Consider the following 23,836-nt stretch of genomic DNA (forward strand, 5'->3'; position numbering starts at 1 on the left):
AAATTCTTACTAGCTAGAAATTCTAAATTCTAACTCTGCTGCCAGACACCTAAATAAGAGACAAATAAAATGGCACTAGAATATTTTAATGCTAATCCATTATGCTAGTGACACAGAGTTTTAGATTTGTGCCCTTCAAAGGTATAACATATTTCACATACCTAAGCCCCTGTGACACGGAACAAGTTTGCATATATTGGGCTTCACCATGAGGTGAATGAGCATGTTGTCACTGACTTTAGTGAGAAAAATGTCCCTATAACAGCACAGCCCATGAAGAATACTGAATTCCTGGGCTTTATTGTGTGTGTATACTGTCATATATGGTAGAGAGCATATAAACATCTTTTCAAGTATTAGAGGCCTGGGGGGTGGGCAGACTTATTTTAGGTAACCAATGAAATTCCATATACAGTGCTCTAACAGCCTTTTTGTCAATCAAAGAAAAATCAGGTACTTGTACAAAATGTATATTTTAGAGCTTCTATTTTGAAGCAAATTCCAGAGAAAAAGGTGTGTCATCTATAAATCAAGTTACTGAAGGAATGACTAAAGGCAGAAGAGAATAACGCAGCTTTTGGGCTTCAGACAGATAGTTCCAGTTATATTGTCTTTTTGGTCACAGAGGCAAACTAGAACTGTACAATAACATCATCCCTTTTCATCACTGAAAAGATTGTAGTCTTTCTGGCCAGTGTTTCCTAAAATTTGATATTCAAAAGGTATAATATGTCAGTAAGTTGCATCTATAATTATACAACACTTACAACTGGACATGTAAATATACTAGTATCCCCTGGTTTAGGATTATTGTTGACTGTCACTAATTTAGAGAGACACAGTATAATACATTTTCAGGAAAACCACTGATTTTTCTTATCATGAATTATAAGCTTCATTTTAAAATGCAATTTGGGTGCAAGCTATCAATATATTCAATAGAAGCACTGTCATCCAAATCTAACCAGAACACTGACTATTCAACAGATTTTTCTTCTATAGCTAATCTCTAGATTTAATTTGATAATGTAGTTTAACTTGTGCTATAGCAAAAACAATACTTTATCAATATGAAGATATGTTACCAATTTTCAACTTTTGTCTTAATTTTAAATTGCCATTTTCATCTGCCCTACCTATGAGTAAACTAATACTTTGATAGGCAGTCTATCAGTCAGCCCCCTCTACAAGTTACATATATTACACATCTACCTGGTTAATTCTGCAATTAATTTAGACAGCTATATGTGCAAATTAATTATCACACCTTAAAAAGGACAACCAGCTATAAAAATCAGATATGGAGAATCTATAACAACTTTATATCTGGTCTCTCTAATATGCATGTGTAGTCTATTGTAGTAAGAATTCTCGCATATTAGTTATTATGTTTAAAAGATAATAGTACCTCTATGATTGTATAAACAACTAACACTCCACTTTGTGCTTGTTTCCCTGCTTGACATGAGTAGATGAACTTCGTATGCCTTGTGTACCTGAGTGTCTGTGTGAGAGGGTGAATGGTGAAAGAATGGTAACTATTTGCATGAAAACACGAAGATTGAGTTGACTGTGTAAGCAACAAGGCGCCAATGTATAAGTTACCAGACAGTAAACTAAGTATGGATGGCTGACGAACTCATTTTTGATAAGGGGGAAAGAAGAAAGAATTTTGCATACCCTGCCATTTGGACTACACAATGCTTCAAGTCCAACTACACAATGTTTCAGTGGAGATAACCAACTTTACTGGAATGATCTCAAGTTGAGATAACAAGAAGAAACAACCCCTAATTAAAGACTGAGCATGGAAAAAACCCAATGCTGAACAAAGACTTGAAATCCCTCTAAAAGTGAGATGCAGACAAGCCAAGATGGGGAATTCACGCTCTGCAACCTCATGGAGCACAGGCATGCATGTCTGTTCTTCCCCCGCTCCTATCACCCTCAATAAGCCTGGACCCGGCCATCCAGTGCTAATATTGAGTAACATCTGCTGGTAACTATACCATCTTACTGGAGTGGTTTTTCTTATATGTTTGTGTAGGTCTTTGTATAACTGGTGTGCCTAAGCGTATGCATCTGCTTCATGTAACCAATAAACACGGCATTTTCCCTTCTCCCTCTTTTTAAGGTCTTGCTCTTAATTTGAGCTATTGGCAATTTTAAGTAACATTTTGGTGGAGGATGCAAAGGGGGGTGTATGTGGCTTAATGCTGCACTTATTGATTTGTTTGTCTGTTTAAAGGTGTGCACACCGCCCGGTGGTAGAAGTGCCAGGTACTGTGGTTCTGGGTTAGACCAACTGCACAAAAAGTTTTTGTAGGTTTGAATTGTCCTTGGCCTGTGCGTGGGGTTTTGTAGGTTTGAATTGTACTGTGGTTATGGGCTAGACTGTTTTTGACATAAGGATTGTTAACGATTTATGGTTTTGATTTTGTGGCTATTGGTATTGGTAACTGAGATTAAACACTAGGTAGCAGAAAACATGTTTAAGAAAAAGATAGTACAGGAGGGTCATACTGAGAGCCAGGGATCCTTACCCTAAAAACCCTGCAAAATTTGGGCATAGCCCTTGAACTGAACAGGCAGTTCACTACCTGCCTGCACTATTACTGATTTGAAAGAAAAAATTGGAAAATATGTTGAATAGTCTGATAAGCCTCCATATTCCATGAGAAAAGAAGCTGCAGTGATTTGGCTATTATAGGCGGCTTCTAAAAATCTTTTCCTTTGCCTGACAAATAGTCAGGAAGAGGTGGCTCTGTCAAATAAACAACTTGCTCAAGTTTGAAAAGTTTAAGGGTAACTTCAGCAGGGGCACTGCCCTATGAAAAGTACAGTTAGAGAACAAGAACTTAAAGGAACAAGCAGAAAAAAAAGTTAAGTAAAAACAAGAGAATCATATTACAGGGGATGGTAAAGAAGTTAACTTTGAAGCAGGGGCATGTGCCTGCCAGTCACGTCTGCTGTGATTCTATCATTAAACATTTTAGGCAGAAGCCAGGGTTTGCCAGCCAAGAAGTGGCAGTAATAACCATGGGAAGACCGATCAGGAAATTTGTTGATGCAGAGTGATCTGTTCTAGAGGGTTACCTGAGACTTGTAGTAAGGCAGAGCGTTGAGAAAGGACAAGAGCAGGTATGTGTTTGCTGTGGAGTTTGTAAAGTGTAAGTTGCAAATGCATTTATGATAAGGCAGAAGGCAGTGCAGCTTCAGAAAGATCAGAGATGGTTAGAGGAATGAAAAAGAGACAAGGAATGTTACTGGACATCTACTCTGGCAGTAGGCACACAATTTGTGATGGGAAGTGAGGGAAAACTTGGTTCTTCCCCCCCTCTCCAGGAACAGTGAAGAGCCTAAAGGAGACAAAGATTGTTACAAGAGTGTAACAGCTTGTTAAGGGAAACATCACGGTACAGCTGTGTAAACAGAGATCAGTGCTCAGAATTACTTTAAGTTACTCTGGGCAGGAAAGAGAAGTGAGCTTATCAAAGGCATAGTTTAAAGGTCCCTTCTGAAGGCAGGAAGAGCTCTTCCAAAGGGATTGAGTGTGGTGTGTAATCTGTCACACACACTGTTTCAGCATACCCTGACAGAAAAACCCTTCGTAAAGGCCAAAGAAAAAAGGATACACAAAATGTTTAGAAAGAAAAGAGAGAATAGGAGATTAATAAAGTTTGAATGCTAGAACAGGTAGGAGGAAAGAGTAAAAATACAATTTTAAGAATGACTGCTTTAGAGCAGGAAAAAAGATGCAGTTGAAAGATGGTTTAAGAAAGTTGTAATTTGATCTCAGAGACTGTCTGAGGTGGTTAAGGAAAATGCTGGTCCGAAAGGAAGTCAGTAGCAGAGAAAACTAAATTCTGTGCTAGAAACTAAATGTTTGTAACAGAAGTAGAGCCTAATGAGCAAGCAGCTTTGCACAAACTGTTGAGGTGTTTGTGCAAAGCAGAGAATAAAGCAGTGTTGTGTGTTTGCTCTGTGCCTGTGTTGCAAGGCAGAGACTGCTAGAAGTGTAAAAGTATACTCTTATTGGTAATGGGGGTGAGATGTCCAGAAATAGTGTGGTTATAGGTATCTTAGAAAAAAAGGTGTTAGCAGCTGTTAAAATTTTGCTGGAATTGAGTGAATGATAGGCTTAACCCAGAAAATTGAAAGAAGGCATTTCCTAAAGTTGGGTAAGAGAAAAAGGTTAAAATGTAACAAGGTACAGGCATATGTCTTAACTGAGGGACCAAACCCTTCCCCATCAGTGCAGTATAAATATTCACTGGAAACTGAAATAGAATTATAGCTCATAGTAAGTAGTTTAAGTCAGGAAATGATAGTTCAAATGCTTAGTGTGTCTGACTCCCCGATTTAAAAATTGAATTTGTCTGTGGATCTCAGACCAGAACACTTCCGTCCAAATTGGACAGGAAAGTTGTTCTAATCATTGAAACAAAGAACAGCAATTCATATGAAAGTTTTAAGTTATAAAGTTTAGTTATTTAGCAAAATGGCATTTAAAAAGAAATAAGTAATATATATGTAATCAGTAAACAACCTGATAAAATGTTTGTAAGGCTATAAAGGAAATCTCATTTGTATTTAGATACTATCTATAACATCAACATACCAGGATGTGTGAAAACTGCATTAACCCATTGTTTTATAGGAAAAGCAAGAATTGATAAACCTAGCACATCAGTATTTGTATAAAGTAGTAAGAAAACTCTTTATTAATTAAAGCAAAATACAGAATGTATGGCACATGAAGTTGGTGATGGATGTGAATCAGTTTAATGATGTGGGAGATACCACTAACTACAATGTATAAACGGTTGGCACAATTAAAAAGAAAAGATTGGCAACCCATTTTTATGGAAAATTGATGATCAAGTTATATATTTATAACTGGGTATACAACATACTTTGGATTCCAAGTGAATTGAACTGGTGCATATCATTAACTGTCTTAGTCCAGTGGTATATGAAATACAATTGGGAAAAAGAATCAAATGGGTACATATATTTCAGTTAAGTTATTCAGTAGTATGTGAAATTTAATGTATTAAATGTATTTAAAAGCCACAGGATGCCCAAGAACACTGATGAACTAAAAGACTAGTGGCTGTTAAACACCAATGATGAAGAACAAGTGTTAATTTGTATTTGTTGTTATTTTTCTATTTTTAATATATTTGTGTCATGATATTTTGACGTTGCTTTTTTTTTTTTTAGTTAAAATTTTGTAGCATATTCTCATGTTTTTATTACTTTTCTACTGAGTATTTTGAACTGTGCAAGTGTCTTAAAGAAAATCATCCCTGAAGATGGAATATTGAATTGATTTCCATTTCTCTTTAGGACTCAAAACTACCTTAATTTTTTTTTTTTATTTAAAAAAAAAAAAAATCACAAATTGGTTATCTTATTAGACAACACGAGAATAAAATCAACTATGTATTATAACTTTCACACCAGGGTTCAGAGATTTTGAGAGTACTGAAACAAACTAACCAAATTATGATATTACATTGATATGATATTTTCTTAATGTTCTGTTCCACCCTGTAATCATATTGTTTACACTGTTTGGAATAATGTTCTTTATAATGTGCTGTGTGTGTTGTTGAATGAAATGGTTGTATCCAAAACTCCAAGAGTCACTATTGGAAACTAAATATCTATTTGCTCAAAAAATATAAAATGTGACCCATTCTTCACTATTGTTTGAAGGGTCAAAGGGGGGACATGTAGAATGAATTTTTGCATATTAGTTATTATGTTTAAATGATGATAGTACCTCTATGATTGTATAAACAACTAAAACTCCATTTTATGCTTGTTTCCCTGCTTGACATGAGAGGATGAATTTTGTATGCCTTGTGTACATGAGTGTCTGTGTGAGAGGGCAAATGGTGAAAGAATGGTAACTATTTGCATGAAAACAGAAGACAATTGAATTGACTGTGTAAGTAACAAGGTGCCAATGTATAAGTTACCAGACAGTAAACTAGTTAATGGATGGCAGACAAACTCATCTGTGATCAGGTGCAAAGAAGAAGGAATGTTGCATACCCTGCCATTTGAACTACACAATACTTCAAGATCAACGACATAATGCTTCAAGACCAACTACACAATGCTTCAGTGGAGATAACCAACTTTACTGGAATGACCTCAGCGGAGATAACAAGAAGAAACAACCTCTAATTAAAGACTGAGCATGGAAAAATTCCAATGCTGAACAAAGACTTGAAATCCCTCTAAAAGTGTGATGCAGACAGGCCAAGATGGGGAATCCACTCTCTGCAACCTCATGGAGCACAGGCATGCATGTCTGTTCTTCCTCCGCTCCTATCACCCTCAAGAAGCCTGGACCCAGCCATCCAGTGCTAATATTGAGTAACATCTGATGGTAACTATAACATCTTACCAGAGTGGTTTTGTCTGTATGTCTGTTTGTATGTATGCTTGTGTATGTCTTTGTATGACTGGTGTGTCCAAGCTTATGTATCTGCATCATGTAACCAATAAACACGGCATTTTGCATTATCCCCCCTTTTTAAGGTTTCGTTTTTAATTTGAGCTATTGGCAATTTTAAGTAACACTATGCCCCTGTGGCTGGGAGTCCCGTCAGCTGATGGAGTTTGCTACTAGTATGCCAGTGCAGGGAGAGCCTAGGATCACAATTTTGGACTCCCCCTCCACCAGCAATAAGGCATGATAGGATCTGTCTGATGCTGGATCCCACAATCATGTCTCCTGCCACACATTTGTGGCATGGCAGGAGGGGTGGCTCTGGGGAAAACATGGCAGATCCTAGCATACCTTTAGCTGAACAACTAGAGGGACTCCTAGGTCTCTTCTAAGACTGAAATCCCTCTCTCCACTATTTAAGAATAAGCAAAAAGGTTTTTTCAACAGATAAACATGTAATTCTCTCAAAAAACAAGAAAATTATTTCTAAAATGCTAACAGCACAAGCTAGCAGAGGATAATATTTATACCCAAAGGGTAGAGTATTTTCTCATTGCTATAGTAATGAAGCAAGAGTGTTTTATTTTCAATGTAGCAAAAATCAATTTGTAAAAAAATGGTAAGTGTTGGAAGGGAATTGATTTAGTCCCTTCTTTATGATTCCACTCCTCCAAAAATTCTGTAATTGGGGTTAAATTGCCCCTTTCATCTATTAAGGCATTAGTTACTGCTAAAGTAAGTTTTAGTATATTATCCACAGAACATTTCAATATATGATACAACTTCTACAATGGTATGGTGCAACAGGGGGCAAACTCCTAGGCCCAGTCACAGTACTGACCCGCCCACCTGTCTTTGGGCAAGACACCTGCCTTACTCACCTAACATGCCTTGATGTAAATTAAAGTTGTTAATTAGATGGGAGGCTGCCCTTCGAGCACCCTGATGTCCAAGGGTAGTAAGCACATGAGCCCTACCTTCCCCTATTGTGTCCCATGCCTTGCTGATGTTCTCCCAAGTTGTGCTATGCTTCGGCATGAGGCCGGGCCCAACTCAGTGCAGTGTTTCTCTCATTCAGCCCATACCGAGCCACACACATACCACACAGCCCTCTCACTGGGACCTCTTGCACTCAGTCTGCTCTCACTAGGCCTCTTTCACATGGGATGAGCTTTGTTTGTTGAGGGGGAACCCCCCCAAAAAACAAAGCAAAAACAAACCCAAAACATATCTCCCTTATCATCATCTAAGAAATACAGAGCATATATTTTCTGGTCTGGATTCCTAAGCTTCATCTCATAGTTGATCAATGATAGTTGCAGGTGGCCAGGAACTTTGACAAAAATCAAGATGCTTATTTAAAAACCAAAATATAGAGATAGGCACTGAATTTTAGGCTCAAATCTGAACGAAATTTCAGTTCAGCGAAAACTGTAGCATGTTCTCGACACCATCTAAAGGGTGGCATTAAGTAACATAACTTTCCCATAATTCTACTATAACCAGCCACCAGTGTAGTTAAACAGCTTAGGTTGAATGCTTACCAATCTGGCAACCATTAATTATCCTGTAGATAGACATGACCAAGGCACCATGTACAAGGAATCCTCAAGTGGTCCACAAGCTAATTTTAAGACAGTTTTGTGTTGCCAAAAGACCTGCTCAAAAGAAACACTACCATACCATTTTCATTTTCTCTGCCAATGACTTGCTACTATTTTAGACTTCATAATGGAAGAATAAGTGAATCAATCTTGATAACTGAACAACAGAATAAGAAGAATACAATGTTCTCTATTCTATCCATAGCAATATTTACTAAAATCTTTTTTTATTTGCGTTTTTTTTCTTTTCTTTAACCTTGAAGAACGCTTTTCCTTGGGGTTTTTTTCTTCCTTTTATTGTTCCCATAAAGGAGAGAAGGCTAGTTCTTTTAAATGGAAATTGCATGTCTTAAGAATTCTTCAAATCAGAAGTCCATACATATTTTTTTAGACAGAGGTTATTATGGTTGATTATAGTGGAGATACTCTAGGTTACACCATTTAAAGATTTGTTTCAATGAATGTTATATTTTAACAAAGGACCTGAGATACTAAACATTTAAGCTTTCTGACAGACCATGGGTTACTTCAGCTTCCAGTGAAGTAAGTGTCACCTTGGAATACTCAGCATCGTACAGGATTGGGCAATTCATTTTGTCATTTCTAGAACATTTTAGGTTTCGGTACTCATAATGAAAGCAAAGAAAATGAAAGATTAGGTTTATGTGGGAGTAGAAATAGCTAGTGATAGTTCCTGTTTCAGTTAGCAATGAAGTTGGACTCTCAGTTAGGACGTTCACCTTAGCTATGGAAGTCCTAATTCCATTCATTCCTCATCCTTGACAAGACTTGCAGATTTGACACTCCAAAGTGAATATTTTCACCAGTGGGCTCTAGGGTAGGCTAGTATGGTGTATTCTCAGTCTCTGTGACTGACAGTGAATGGAATGCTTACAATTTATATAAAATATTCAGAGTCAGACAGACAAAAGATAGAGAACATGTCTCTACCCCAGTAGAAAGGGTATTCATTTGGGAAGTATGAGATATTGGTTCAAACCATTGCTCTGGGTAAAAGGGAGACTTAGTTTAACCAAGATATCCTACCTCCCAAATGAGTGTCCTAGCCCCTGACAAAGGCTGCAAGCATTGCCTTTATGAATTGTGCCTACCTCTGTTATTTTATACCATTTTATTTTCTGTTCCAATTTCAGCGAAGTGATTATAAATGTAAATACAAACTGCCTGTACTGATACCATGCACATATCTCAGAAAAGCACTTATCTGCCTCTGTAATATCAACCCCTGCTAGGTAACAGAGGAAGACTACCAATTCGGAAGGCAATGCATTTACTCTAAGAAAGGAGAATAGAACCATATGGGCAGATTTTAGTCCCTTCCCATATTAATATTTAAAGATACTTCACCATTCTTCAACTCCCCCTCAAACCCATTTCTTCCATGACATTTACTGTACTAGAGACACTGGGACACATGATAGTTCTCCTTCAAATACAACAGCAACAACAAGCAGAATTATGCGTGTAAAAAGTATACGCAAAAATACATTAGTATTATTGTTGTGTTGTTACCCAGTACTTCTGCCCTACACATATTTCTTCATTTCTGTCCAGTCATATTTGATCTTAATCTTAGAGGGAAGACTCTTTTGGGTAGAACTGGTTCTTGATAATGTTAATACAAAACTTAACAAAACTCAAGCCAGCGGTTCTCAAACAATGGTAGCATAGGTATAAGGGAGGCTGAGGGGAGGCTCTTCAGAACCCTCTCCTCATGAATATTCCAGGTAATAAAGGGTCCAAATCTCTGCAAAGGGAGCAACAGAATTGTCTTAGCATAGTGATGTGAGTGGGATAATTAGCTCCACTGGGAAGCTAATTATACCGGGCATAGTACTCTGCAAATGTGGCTATTCTGCTTCTCTTACAGAGATAGCATGTAGAGCTGGCTACAGGATGTCTACACTAGACTGTGAGAAAGGTTGCACACCTATATATGGGGTTGGGTAAGATTGGCTGCAAGTGGCAGGTAATGTTAAAGGATATGGAAGGGGTAGAATATGGGTATAGGCTGGTACAGGGGACTAGAATAGGCCTTAGGATCTGAAAGGTTGACACGCTACTTGAAATACTTCAAGTAATTTGAATACTTCTATGTAAATAAGTAAAGAAACAGGTTCTCATCCATGCAGTTTCTATTCCTTCCCTGCAAATGTAAAACCCTTGCATAGCTCCTTTCTAATGTTTAGTTTATGGAGGGAGGACCTGCCAGGCTGCAGCTGTGTGGAGACTGTACTGGTCCTTAGAAAAACTATTATTTGTCTTGAACCAGGTATGTAATTTTTGTTTTTCATTACAGGTCACTGCAATTTGTTTTCTTTTTTAAACATTAAATGCCTTCTGGGGACAGATTTAATATATTTGGCTTCATCCTAAAAAAGCCAGTTATCCCAATAAATCAAGTAGGAGGTAGACCTTAATGAATACCATTCTACAAAGTGAAATGGTTTTAAAGTTGCTTAGCTGGTAACTCTTTTATTCTGGTTTTCAAAATTGTAGTCTAGAAATGTTGCAGTCTTATAGGAATTGAACCATACTCACTAATACAAGGCTTTAATTTAGGCACAGTTCTTATATGACACTTCACTTTGCCACTCTATTTAAAATAAAAGTGGAAATAAAAAGACATCCCTTCATAAAGAAGGCATAAATCTAGTGTTTAGGTCTTCAGTTACCTGTCTTCACAAAGCACATTCTAATATCCACAATAAAATATGCGTACAATGTTTGGTCTATTTCTCTGTCCAACTTCTGCACTATTAGTATTCATTTCCTTACTTTATGAAGTACTACAGGGTAAATGATTATTCAAGGCATACATACAAAAATGTGCACATGCACACACACACACACACACACACACACTCATTTATAATATAAATATAATAATCCCCTTTTATATATAAATTATGTAGAAGTTTACATGTCTGCATGATAAAGATAATCCTATAATGTTTTATAGTCCTACGTTTATATATAATTGAGAGGGAAAGCATGCACATGTATGCCTCAAGAGACAATAACTGCCTTAAACAGAGCCTTCCATCTCTTCCTAGCCTGTGCAATTTCCTTTCACCTTCTTGCTTCTTTGTGTATCCCTTCCAGATCACTTTTTATGTTATCTGCACATTGTTGTTTTGGTCTGCCTCTCCACCTCACCTTCCAAAATCTACCTCTCACACTCACTCTGAAGGTATTCTCACTTTAATATGGTGGAGGAGCTTGCATGTCTCTGTAACCCTGAGAGATGTGTCAGGAGTAGCGAGACACAGCTACCAGCAGGGTAGAAAGGTAGAGACCAGATTAAAAAGAATACACTGGATTTCCAGGTGAGGTATGGGCATGAGTCCAACAACCTCATTTTGTGAAAAAAAAGGTACAAAAATCAAACCTAATGCACTGGACAAATATGAAATATGGAACTTGGAATATTAAAAGTCTGTATAGGTTGTGGAGTTTTAGTGTGTCTACTAGCAGAGACGGAACAGTATAAAATGAACACTGTTCACCTTAATTTAAATACTACACACCCACACACAGAGCAAAGAGACTTTACTATATAGACAAATATTATTAATTATGTTATAGGACAGGGGTTATCAACTAGGGGTACCCATACCCCTGGGGGTACTTGGGAAGGCCCTATGGGGTATGGGCGGGCAGGGACAGAGCGCCACCACTCACCACCCTGCGCTGCCATCTCTTAGGAGCAGGGCCGGGGGGGGGGGAGGACAAGGGCAGGGCCGGATGTAGGGGGGAGGAAAGTTCACACTCACCACCCTGCACACCCATCACCCCCCCGCCCCGCATCTGGTCAAGTGCTACCCACCCCACTCCACTCCCCGCTTTCCAGCCACCAGAGGTACACTTATTAAAAAAGGTTGAAAACCCATGTTGTAGGAAATGCATCTGCCCAATAAATAGGTGCAGTTCAGGACCAAAATACACACAAAGAAAGAGGGAGGCAATCTGCCTTTTCGAAACACCAAAGTAAAAGGAAACTACATGCTACTCTTTCATGTGACATGCAGAACATGCTTTCACTTATCATCCTTCCCCCTCTCTTTACTATAAAAAACAATATAAAGCTTACTTGTTTAAAATGTCTTACTTCTCAGACATTGGATTTAAGAAACACTTGTGACAAATAATAGTTACTCATCCCTAGCTCACATTTCAAACTATTATTCATATATCTAAGGGTTTGCTAATTAGGCCATTCAATAACAAGGTATAGCCATAATTCCAAATACTAAGGATGGCATTCTATTCTTTTCTGGATGCCTAGATGACCATATTTTGTCATCTACCTCAGGGTTGTCCAATTTTGGAGTGGCTAGGAGCTGCATGCCCCCCCCCCCCACACACTACATGGGCCACAAACTCCAAGGGTGAATGCTACTTATGTACAGGCTGGCCTTCTATTTTTGGATGTACACATACCTGTTCGCATGCATATGACTAACTGCCCGGGAACAAAACGTCAACTTGGGCAAAAATGGCATTTTTGGGACTTAGATGACCATAAAGATGAGAAAATCTGGTTGTTGAGGCATCCAGAAAAAAAAAAAAGCCCCCTTATAAAAGACAGATCTTGTTTTTTTGTTTTTACATTCACATGCTTAAATGGCTTTTATGTCGCTAAGCAAATTCAGTTTTTTGCAACTTAACACAGTTGAGATTCAGGATAGGTGTACTCATCCTGAACTTCTTTACTAAACTTGCACATTAGACTGCACGGTGGCCATGTAGCTGGTTTGCATGTGCATGCACGTGTGCGCACATGTATGTGCATGCACAAGTGTCCACAGAAACAGAATCACCCAAGTGAAAACACATGGCAAATCCTGAAAATGTATCTAGAGGAAAACTAGATATTTAACAGGAGAGGAGGACCCCATATACTTATTCATTCAACAGTTCTTAGGATAGATGACCTGGTTTCTAGGTACCCATCACCCAGAAGGGGTTTGAACTTAGGTTACATAATTCCTAAACACAATATATTACCCACCAAGCCACACGATAGGTATTTCCCAGTGTACCCAAGCAGGAAATAAACATTTTGTATTTAAGATGTCCCACTAGAGCAAAGAGAGGGAGATAAGTGGGGAGGAGGGCAACCCAGATGGAAGGCAAGTCAGTGAGATGGATTCTGTCCTGGATGGGAGACGCCCTGGGCTCTAGGGCCCAATCCCAATGTTGTTTATTATTTTTATCCAGTGAATATAAAATACAAGATGCAGTGTCCATCTTCAATGGAAGGGCTAGAGCAAGCTCTAGATAATATCTAGCCTGTGTCCTAATGGTAAGAGCACCCTGCTGGGAAGCAGGACAGAGGTTCAACAACGTTTTAGGTGAGCCATTGCCTAGGCAAGTGACAAACACTAAGTTATTGGATTAAAAAGTGTGACAGCCACTCGCCTCCACTTCATTTCAGACATATAGCTACGTAAAGCACTCCAATTCTGCAACAGGTAGAAACAGAATCTCAGACAGTACAAAAGTGCCAAAAACTACAGTTACATGATTGTATATGGTGTTCACATGCTTATGGCCACATAAGCATGTGAACACTACTTAGGATTTAGCCTTAAGGAGCAGGAGACAAAGAAATACCTAAGTTAGATAAAGCATGCAAATGGACAGCATCTTTGCTGGCCACCACGGGAAGAGAAACACATTCACTTATGTTTTACTGTGCTGACACTAACTTTAGCATTGAGGTCAAGCTACATACTCAATTTTATGTTCGCAATTTCATATTACTTGTTCTAGAGTTTATAATAAATTGGTAACATTTATAATGACTTAAAATAGTGGCAACGTTAAATAAAACATTCAGTTAATTCAGCCATACTACTATATAAAAATTATATTAATAGTTCTGAAGCTGGATAACTGCATTAATTACATAAAATGAAGTGTTTTACAACAACACGTGACCAAGTACTGAAAGATAAATAGCAAAGTAAAATATTGCATATTAAAATTTGGACTTTGGTCTTAGAATAGTTGCTTTCCTCCTGTAAAGGTTTAATAAAAACAAACAATCCAAAAAACCCTCCTTTTTCACAACATATTTGAAATTGTGTAAGGAGATGGGATCTTCTTTTACATCAGTCTTCTTCCATGATGCCATTTCCATACATGTATGACATACGTATGTCAAGCTTACATTTAATATAATGTAACCCAATGGAAAATTTGTAAACAGTATGTTGATTTAAAAAAAATATATAACAGAGTTAATTATTACAATATGTAGCAGAATCAAGATTTCTTATAAACTGATAAAACTATGCATTACAATAAATAGAGCAGGAACTCAATTCAATCTCAGAAATGCCACATTTTATTTCTTACCATTCACAATGACAATGATATCCCGGAAGTCGATTTCTCCTCTAGCTTCCACTCTTCCTTCACATCTATATATTCCTTCATCACTTTTATTGATGTTAAGAATCTGGAGATTATTGTTTGCTAACATAGCAAATCGATCTAGAAAGTCATGTAAGGGATAAAGTGATGTTAGTAAATAAAGGCAGTGATGGGAATACTAATTTGTTTTACATTATCAGAGTGCTATTCAACAAAACCCTTTTCAATTTAAAAGTAAAATTGAATCTTAGAAGTTCAGTTATTAAACCCTTAAACTCACTGCTCTATGTTCTGTTATAATATAGTCAGAATTTTCCTTCCATATAAACTGGAAATTGAACAATCCTTCTGCATGTTGCTGCTCCAGAACGTCCACTCCAGTGTTGACAGAAATACAATATATCTATATATATATCTATAGATATATATAGATATATATATATATAAAATCAGGGGTATAGGTTGTAGCTGTGTTGGTCTAAGGACATAGGCAGACAAGGTTCTTTGGGTAAATCTGATATCTTTCATTAGACCAACTCAAATAGTTGGAAAAAAAATTTTTTTGCAAGCTTTCAGGTACAAATACCCTTCCTGAGGCTGAGGAAGCATCTGTAATTGGTCTGTGCTCTTCCTGGATGAAATAGTAAAAATGCCAGAGGCCAGTATGCATGGGAGAGAGCCAGTCAGTGAAAATGTAAATTGAGGTAGTCAATGGGTGAGAGGGAATGGATATAGCTGGTAAACAGTTGGTAAACAATAGATAGAGTAACCTTTCTACTATTTACCAGCTATATTAATTCCCCTTCTCCCGTCGCCCCCCTGCCCCATCTCTCACCAATTGACAAAAATTGTCAATTATGTTGCAGGAGAGGGGTTATCAACTGGGGGTATGCGTACCTGGGAAAGTCCTAGGGGGTACAGGCAGGTAGGGATGGAGCAACGCTCCTTACCACGAGCAGGGCCAGACACCTCTCCCCCGACCTCTCTCTCACCCATTGACTACCTCAATTTATATTTTCACTGACTGGCTCTCTCCCATGCATACTGGCCTCAAGTGTTTTTAGTATTTCATCCAGGAAGAGCACAGACAATCTGCAGATGTTTCCTCAGCCTGAAGAAGGGTATTTGTACCTAAAAGCTCACAAAGAAGAATTTTTCCCACTATTTGAGTTGGTGTAATGAAAGATATCAGATGTATCCAAAGAACCTTGTCTGCCAGTATACATATATTACATTCAACCAAAATAAATGCTCTGTGTATACATGCTATATGAATCACATATATCTTCCCTCAAACATTAGTCAATATTTTTCAAGGACAAGTTAACCTAATCATTTTAAATTTGAAAAGCAAGAGTAATGGGTGAATCCTAACACTATCAAAATGAGGTATCAAATTGAGTTCACCATGCCTAGGATTTTATCCAATGTGATTAAAAACAAAAACAAAATTTCAATGCAAGTCTAAAATTCAGCAACTCATTCTGCTTGGGAACATTTCATAGACTGTTTTCATTTCAAAGTATATTCATCCATGTACAGTACAACAAAAGCAGGATCATGGCCATACTGTATATGTTCTATAAAGGATCCTACATGGTCTTATCACAAATACAGTTTTCGGAAAATGTGTGTATTTAAAAAAATAAAATATCATCAGACTGTACAATGAAGAAGAAAATAATCCTTTCTATCCTAGTCGGTGGTCTATCCAAAGATATTAAATGCAACACAGCACAAACACAAGTCACGTGTAACCTCAGGCTTGACACATCCCTAAACTTATGACAGCAGGAGGTTACTGGGAAAGTATGCAGTAGATAGAATATTCTACATGTTCCCCATTTCTTTTACTCTGCCTTTTTAAAAACTCTTGCTATTGTTGGAGCCAGACCTTTGATCTGACAAGTATGACCATTCTTACATTCACCAACATTTTATTCGTGTTTCTATATAAACATTCAGTTTCAGTCAAAACCTAGAGGGGTGTGTGTGTGTGGGTACACACACGTGTGCACTCTTGCATGCACCATATTTTCTGGCACATAATTAGGTGGCAAAAATTGGGGTGTGCCTTAAATGCAGGAAATATGAATCCCCGAGTATCCAGAAATTTGGCACTGGACTAGCCATGGCAGCATGAATTGCCACAGCTCTGGGAGTTACAGTAATTAGTGCTGTCTACTATTCTGCTACCAAATTTCTGGACCATGAGGAGCACCCCTGCCTCCCCCCCCTCCCCCCACTCTGGATTATATGAGCTGATATGCCAGGTCAGTCTGTGGGTCCCATAGATGGATCTAGGATTTTGAAAAGGGGGGTGCAGATGGTATGGTGCATCAGTACATATAAAACAACACACATTTTTCTCAGAAGCTTCACTAATTATTGGGGGCCTAGAGTTACATTGTTATATTATTTAATTTAATAGATTCATAGATTGTAGAGTCGGAAGGGAACACAATGGATCATCGTGTCCGACTCCCTGCCCCTGGCAGGAAAGAGGACCGAGGTCAGATTACCCCAACCGGGTGACTATCTAGCCTCCTCTTGAAGACCTCCAAGCTAGGTGATAGCACCACCTCTCTTGGAAGCCCATTTCTGATCCTGGCCACCCTTACTGTGAAAAATTTCTTCCTAATATCTAACCTAAATCCACCCTCAACTTGTTTACACCCGTTAATCCTAGTCACTCCCTGGGGCGCCTTAGTAAACAGCGCTTCCCCTATTCCCCGTTGACCTCCCCTAATAAATTTATAGGCAGCCACAAGATCTCCCCTCAGCCATCTCTTGTGAAGGCTGAAGAGATTCAGCTCTCTCAACCTCCCCCCATAGGGTCTATCACAAAGGCCACTAATCATGCAAGTGACTCTCTTCTGGACCCCCTCGAAATTCCCCGCATCCCTCTTGAAGTGTGGCGCCCAAAACTGAACACAGTACTCCAACTGCAGCCTGACCAGTGCTGCATAGAGGGGGAGCATCACCTCCTTTGATCTATTAGTCATGCACCCGCTAATGCATGACAAGGTGTGATTGGCCTTGTTGATGGCCTCGTTACACTGCCAGCTCATGTTCATCTTGGAGTCAATTATGATTCCAAGATCCCTCTCTGCCTCCGAGCTGCTGAGAAGGACACTCCCCAACCTATAGGTGTGCCGGGGATTCCTCCTTCCCAGGTGGAGTACTTTACATTTATCTTTAGTAAATTGCATCTCTCCACACCCTCATCCAAATCGCTGATGAAGATATTAAATAATATCGGCCCAAGGACCAAACCCTGTGGGACCCCACTGCCCACCGATTGGAGAGGGTATCATTAACGAACTCCACGCCCTCGTCCAAATCGTTGATCAAGATATTAAATAATATCGGTCCAAGGACGGAACCCTGCAGGACTCCACTGCCCACCTCCCTCCAGGCCAAGAAGGAACCATCCACCGCCACTCTCTGGGTGCAGTCCTTAAGCCAGCTGGCCACCCACCTGACCATCTAGGCATCCACTCCACAGTCTGCTACCTTCCCAATGAGGATAGGGTGCGAAACTGTGTTGAAGGCCTTCCTAAAGTCCAGAAAGATGACATCAGCCTCGTCTCCCGCGTCCGGGCAGTATGTGACCTGGTCATAGAAGGCTACAAGGTTTGTCAGGCAGGATCTACCTGTGACAAACCTGTGCTGGTTTCCCCTCAGCATCGCTTCCCCTGCTGGGCCTGCACAAATATGTTCTTTGATTATTTTCTCTAGCATTTTCCCAGGAATAGAGGTAAGACTGACTGGTCTAAAGTTTCCTGGCTCATCCCTTCTCCCTTTCTTGAAAATGGGCACCACATTGGCCTTTCTCCAGTCCTCAGGGACCTAGCCAGAGCACCACAAGTGCTCGAACAGCTGTGCCAGTGGCTCAGCTATAACACTGGGGGAACCAAGTCCTTTTCCCCTGGCCCCCCCTGGATCCTGACCCACAATACCTCGGTGTTCCTCTCCTCCACCCCCGCCTTAATGGTGGAAGACGTATACTGCTCCTTAACATAGAGTGCTACCCCCCACCTTTTTTCCCCACTCTGTACCACCTATACAACCTATACCCCTCAATGCCTATTGCCCAGTTGTGTGTAGAATCCCACCATGTCTCGGTTAGTCCGACTAGGTCATACTGGGTGCTAGCAAGCAAGAGTGCGAGCTCCTCCTGCATGTTCCCCATACTCCTGGCATTTGTATAAAGACATTTTAGTCCCTCAAAGCGGGCTCTTGGTGTCCCTGTGCCTTGATGGCATGTGTTCCCTTTAATACTGAAGCAAAAATAAATAAATAAATAAAATAAAATAAAATAAAATATTTATTGGAATGTGCATTAATTTGTAATACCATATATTATACATAAACCCACAACAAACTAGGCAAAATAATCAAAAGATATTGTTTCTTTAGTGCTAGAGTCATTATAGTTAAATATACGTCTCTTTTTCAGATTTATCAAACAAAATAAAACCTTGTGGAGCATCTGGACAGTTCCTCCAATGCTTCATTAAAAGTGGTATCCATACCTGCGCTCATGTTCCCCCGAGTTAATATTTCCACACCTATGCTAATATTTTTAGCCAGAGGTTAAAAAAAAAAAAAAAATCTGCAGGGCTGTGAAATGGAAGGTAAGTTACTAGGAGCAGCTAACAGCAGCATTGCAGAAGTAAAGGTAGCTGAAGTAGTGAAATCATTAAAGGCCATTTAAAAGCAAAGAGTGCTGTTAACACCTTAGAACCAAGAGTTTAGAAGGAATCAAGCAAATTCTAATGATTCAGTAAGTAAATTGACTCCATCACTGCTGCCTAAATAGAAGTGCTGCTGGCAATGGTGGGAGGTGCACCAGTGGATACCTTTGCATTCACCTACAGTGGGTCCCATCTGACATACTAGGCTGGCACCTGGAAGCAGACTTCACTTCCTACCTGCTGCTACTAAATTTCTATGAGGAAGATTTTTTTTTTCCCTTCAAGCTTCCTACAAAAACAATGTATGTGTTACATGCAGAGCATGCTGTATGTGAGAAAACATGGGTATGTGTGTTTTCCCAACCCCATTAGATCACAGATACTACTGCTTCTGGTCAAATGTTTAACTATGAGCTTAACAGTTCAAGGTGCCAAGCATATGGCTCCAATCTAGCTAAACGCTTAAGTACATACTCAAAGTGTTCAAGTTCTGTTGATTTCCACAGTGTAAGTGCATTGCAGAATCAAGGCCTAAGCATATGCTTAAGTGCTGTGTTGGATATGTGTAGACATACTTAAGACACTGCAGGAATAAGTTGTAGCTGAAGATAATTTTTACTTCAATTCTTTCTAAACTAGCCTTTGTCAAACCATGCTGGTTGAGTCGTACACTGCTCCTCAGGTGATTATATATGACTCCTGTGGTTTCTGCAAATTTGTGATTCAAATTATTAAAGCTTAAGCATGTAAAGAGGCATGTGGTTAAGGATTTTTCTCAATAATTGCTGAATTGGGATCCAATGGAGCAAAGTGGTCCAGTTACTTTGTATGGATCCAAATGCAGGGAGGATCAGACACTGAGATATAACTGCTGATGAATGAATCAACAGGATTCACAGAACCCTGTAGAATAGATCTAGAGGCAAAGTAAACCATTAATACAAATAGAAATAAAACTTAATTTATCTAAAGCAACAATATAAAATCCTATAGATTTTATCCCCAGTAGGGGCGGGGGGAAAAAACAAGGATCTACAGAAAATATCCCATGCAACTTATAGAATCTGATAGAGATTCTTCTCCCTAAAATAAAATTGGATAAAAATCTATAAAGATGTCACATGGTAAGTTTACTGACAGGTGACAACCCTGTATATGTATTGACTGTCAGTAAAATCAGGCTAAAAATGGATGTTATTAAAGTCTGTAAAACCAAACAAACAAACAAAATAACTTTATCCATCCATAAAAACACTAAGCAGTCTCCCCTTAATAGAAGACAGAGCACAGGAGCACCACCTGGTGTCCAACAGTGAGGACAGCACCCTGTAATGACTGTTCAATCAACCATGTGCTGCTGCTATTGCCTTCCAGGCTGCCTGTAATACTGAAGCTAGGCTTCTTTGGGGGAGGGGTCTGTGCTGGGATCTGGGGAACAGCAAGGGAGTAAGCTAGAAGGGCAGCACAGTGCAGTCAGGAGCATCAGAATATAGAGGGGGAGTCCATCAGCCTTGCTATAGTCAAGCAGGGTTGGCAACCCAAGAAATTGTTGTTTACTACAATTTTTTTTTAAACTATACTTGATGTTAAACCCTTATTTGAACCCAACCTTTATAACTGAGGCTCAGCATCAGGGTAGGGCCTGACAGAATAAAATTATGTTTATATTATATAAAACATACATAAGTAAAGGCACGCAATGGTAAAAAGTTTGGTTGTCAGTAAAAGCTAGGAGATGGTCAGTAAAAAAAAAAAAAAATCTTGAATAGGCAACTCTGTACATGTTACCTGTAGCTTTGCTCATCCCTCTAATAAGAATTCATCTCCACATACTACTTTTCCCCAAATAAGCTAACATTACTCTGAACAAATCTTATATACAGATGATTCATATTGAAATGGGAAGTAAGAATCAGCTAGACGTGCAAAGTAGCTATCACACAACAAAAAGCTCGAGCCAGCTATAAAGTTAGACCTAAAAATGTACACTAACTTTGTAGCCATTTGCTATAGAGCTTTAATTTGCACATGTTGCAGGGTCTCCTCTGCAGTTGGGAGCTTTATCAGCTGACAAACTCTCAGCTGCACAGGTGAACTTTGCCCAGTGTGAAAACCCTGAACCCTAAGGAGACAGCTGCTGTGATCTCCAAGGCCATGAAACTCCCACCATCCATGAGTTCTACATCTGGCTCCTGTCCCACAGCAGGGACCAAGAGTCCTGCAACTCATGAGGCTCTTGGCCCTGGCTACATGTGAGGTTCAGCCAGGGCTGGGAGCTCTGTCAGTTACAGAGCCCTCAGACCCACCTATGCATGAGATGCATCCAGGACCAGGAGCCCCATCTGTTGCAGGGTTTCTTGGTCCTAGCCTGTGCATAGCCCCTTCAGCTGGGAGACCCCTCCAAGGGAGTTCCTAACTGTGGGAGCCTGCTTCTTTCCAGTGCACCAGGAATATGATACAATTGGATCTAATGTACGATTTTATAATTGTATGCATGTGAAGCATGGCAGGAGGTGCAATTGTATGGATCATGCATTGGATCCAATCACACCTTTACCTGCAGATGCAGAGGGGGCCTTAAAGATCTTTTGACCTTTTAGAGCTGGATAGTGAATATATTTATTAGCCTTTGGCCCAGATCGTCCTGGATGTCTGAAGTATAAACATATCCCACCATGATCAAGTCATAGAAAAAACTTAACACAGAAGGTTGACTGGATCTTCTTCTGCTTGTTACTTTCAGTAACTTAACTGTAAAGCTATGATGATGACATATTATAAACATGCTGAATTGCTCTGGGTCAGAATACAGTGGGGTTGTGGGGAAAGGGAGTTAACAGTGGGGGTCTACTACAGACCTACCAACCAAGGAGAAGAGCTGGACTACAAATTCTTGGGTCAGCTTGCAGAGGCACTTAAGGCAAGGGATGTAGTTGTCATGGGCCACGTCTAAATTACCCAAACATCTTCTGGGAAGAGCAATCAGCCAGGTTGGAATGCTCAAAAAGGTTCCTTGCCAAGATACAGGACCTCCACTTAACCCAGGAGGTGCACAGTCCCACCAGGGTAAATGCCCTGCTGGACGTGGTCCTGGGCACAGGCGACGACCTGATGAGGGGACTGTGGGTGTTCAACCACCTGGGCAAAAGTGTTCATTGCCTGCTGGAATTCACCATTCAGTGCAGGGTGTCAAGGGCCTGCAGCAATGCAGTAGCCCTTGACTTCAAGAGGGCCAACTTCAAACGAGTTGAGATTGGTAGGATTGGCACTGGGGTCCTGGAGAGTAGGGGAATTGGGTGCCCAAGATGAGTGGTCGTTCCTTAAGGAGACGATACTCAGAGCCCAAGGGGTGACAATCCCAATGAGAATCAAAAAGGGCAAGAGTGCTCAAAAGCCCCCCTGGCTTGCCAAGGACATTCACTGGCTCACCAAGGGCATTCGGGAACGCCTGACTGCCAAAAAGGAGGTGTACACCCAGTGGAAGGGAGGGACTATCACTGAAGAGGCATATACCTCCATCGCTCGGGTCTGTAGGGGGGCTGTTAGGAAAGCTAAGGCAAATACAGAACTAGGGCTAGCATCAAGGACAACAAAAAGTCCTTTTCTAAATACATCAGGAGTATGAAGAAGGCACCAGGTAATGTGGGGACCCTGCAGGATATGCTAGGCAATCTGGTGGTTGCACCAGAGGAAAAAGCAGACCTTTTTAACAATTTCTTTGCCTCCATTTTTTTTTTGTGCATGGGCCAGGACTCCCCCACCAAGATTCAGGACGGATTCAGGAGAGACTTCGCCAGGCCTATGGTCAGGGAGGACCACATTAGAGAACTTCTGGAGGGGCTGTACATGTTCAAATCAGCAGGTCCAGATGCTCTTCACCACAGGGTGTTGAGGAAATTGGCAGGCGTTATCGCAGGGCACCTGGCATGGCTTTATGAGCACTCGTGGTGCTCTGGCCAGGTGCTGGATGACTGGAAGAGGGCCAATGTGGTCCCCATCTTCAAAAAGGGAGGAGGGAGGACCCAGGCAACTATAGGGCCATTAATCTTACTTTGATCCTGGGGAAGCTATTTGAGAAGATTATCAAGGAGCACATCTGTGAAGGGCCAGCAGCAGGGATAATGCTCAGGGGCAACCAGCATGGTTTCATTAGGGGCACATCCTGTCAAACCAACCTGATTGCCTTCTACAATCAGGTCACAAAATCATTGGACGTAGGTGTTGCGGTAGATGTAGTCTTGCTGGACTCCAGGAAGGCATCTGACACCCTCTCCCACCCCAATCTCATTAAAAAGCTAGGCGACTGTGGCACTGATGCCTACACAGTCAGATGGATAGCAAATTGGCTGAGGAACCACACCCAGAGAGTGGTGGTGGACAGATCATATTCGACCTGGAGGGATATGAGCAGTGGAGTCCCCCAGGGCTTGGTTCTTGGGCCCGCACTGTCCAATTTCTTTATTAGCGACTTGGACAAGGGGGTGAAAAGCACCCTGTTTAAATTCATGGACGACACCAAGATTTGGGGTGAGGTGGGCACGCTAGAAGGGAGGGACAGGATACAGCTGGACCTGGACAAGTTACAGGGGTGGGCAAATGAGAATAGGATGGAATTCAATACTGACAAGTGCAGGGTACTGCACTTGGGCAGTAAGCAC

The 23,836-nt window shown here is 40.2% G+C and overlaps 1 protein-coding gene across 1 annotated transcript in view; it reads right to left on the reverse strand.

The window, feature by feature from the left end:
• The window catches only part of NCAM2 (neural cell adhesion molecule 2), a 260,790-nt gene that overhangs the window by 220,917 nt on the left and 16,037 nt on the right, over positions 1 to 23,836 (reverse strand). The window contains exon 5 of the mRNA XM_025200916.1: positions 14,461 to 14,598. Coding sequence (XP_025056701.1) covers positions 14,461 to 14,598 — 138 coding nt within the window. The remainder of the gene's footprint in view (positions 1 to 14,460; positions 14,599 to 23,836) is intronic.

The sequence above is a fragment of the Alligator sinensis genome, unplaced genomic scaffold (genome assembly GCF_000455745.1).
Source record: "Alligator sinensis unplaced genomic scaffold, ASM45574v1 scaffold382_2, whole genome shotgun sequence".
NCBI classification, from domain to species: Eukaryota; Metazoa; Chordata; order Crocodylia; family Alligatoridae; genus Alligator; species Alligator sinensis.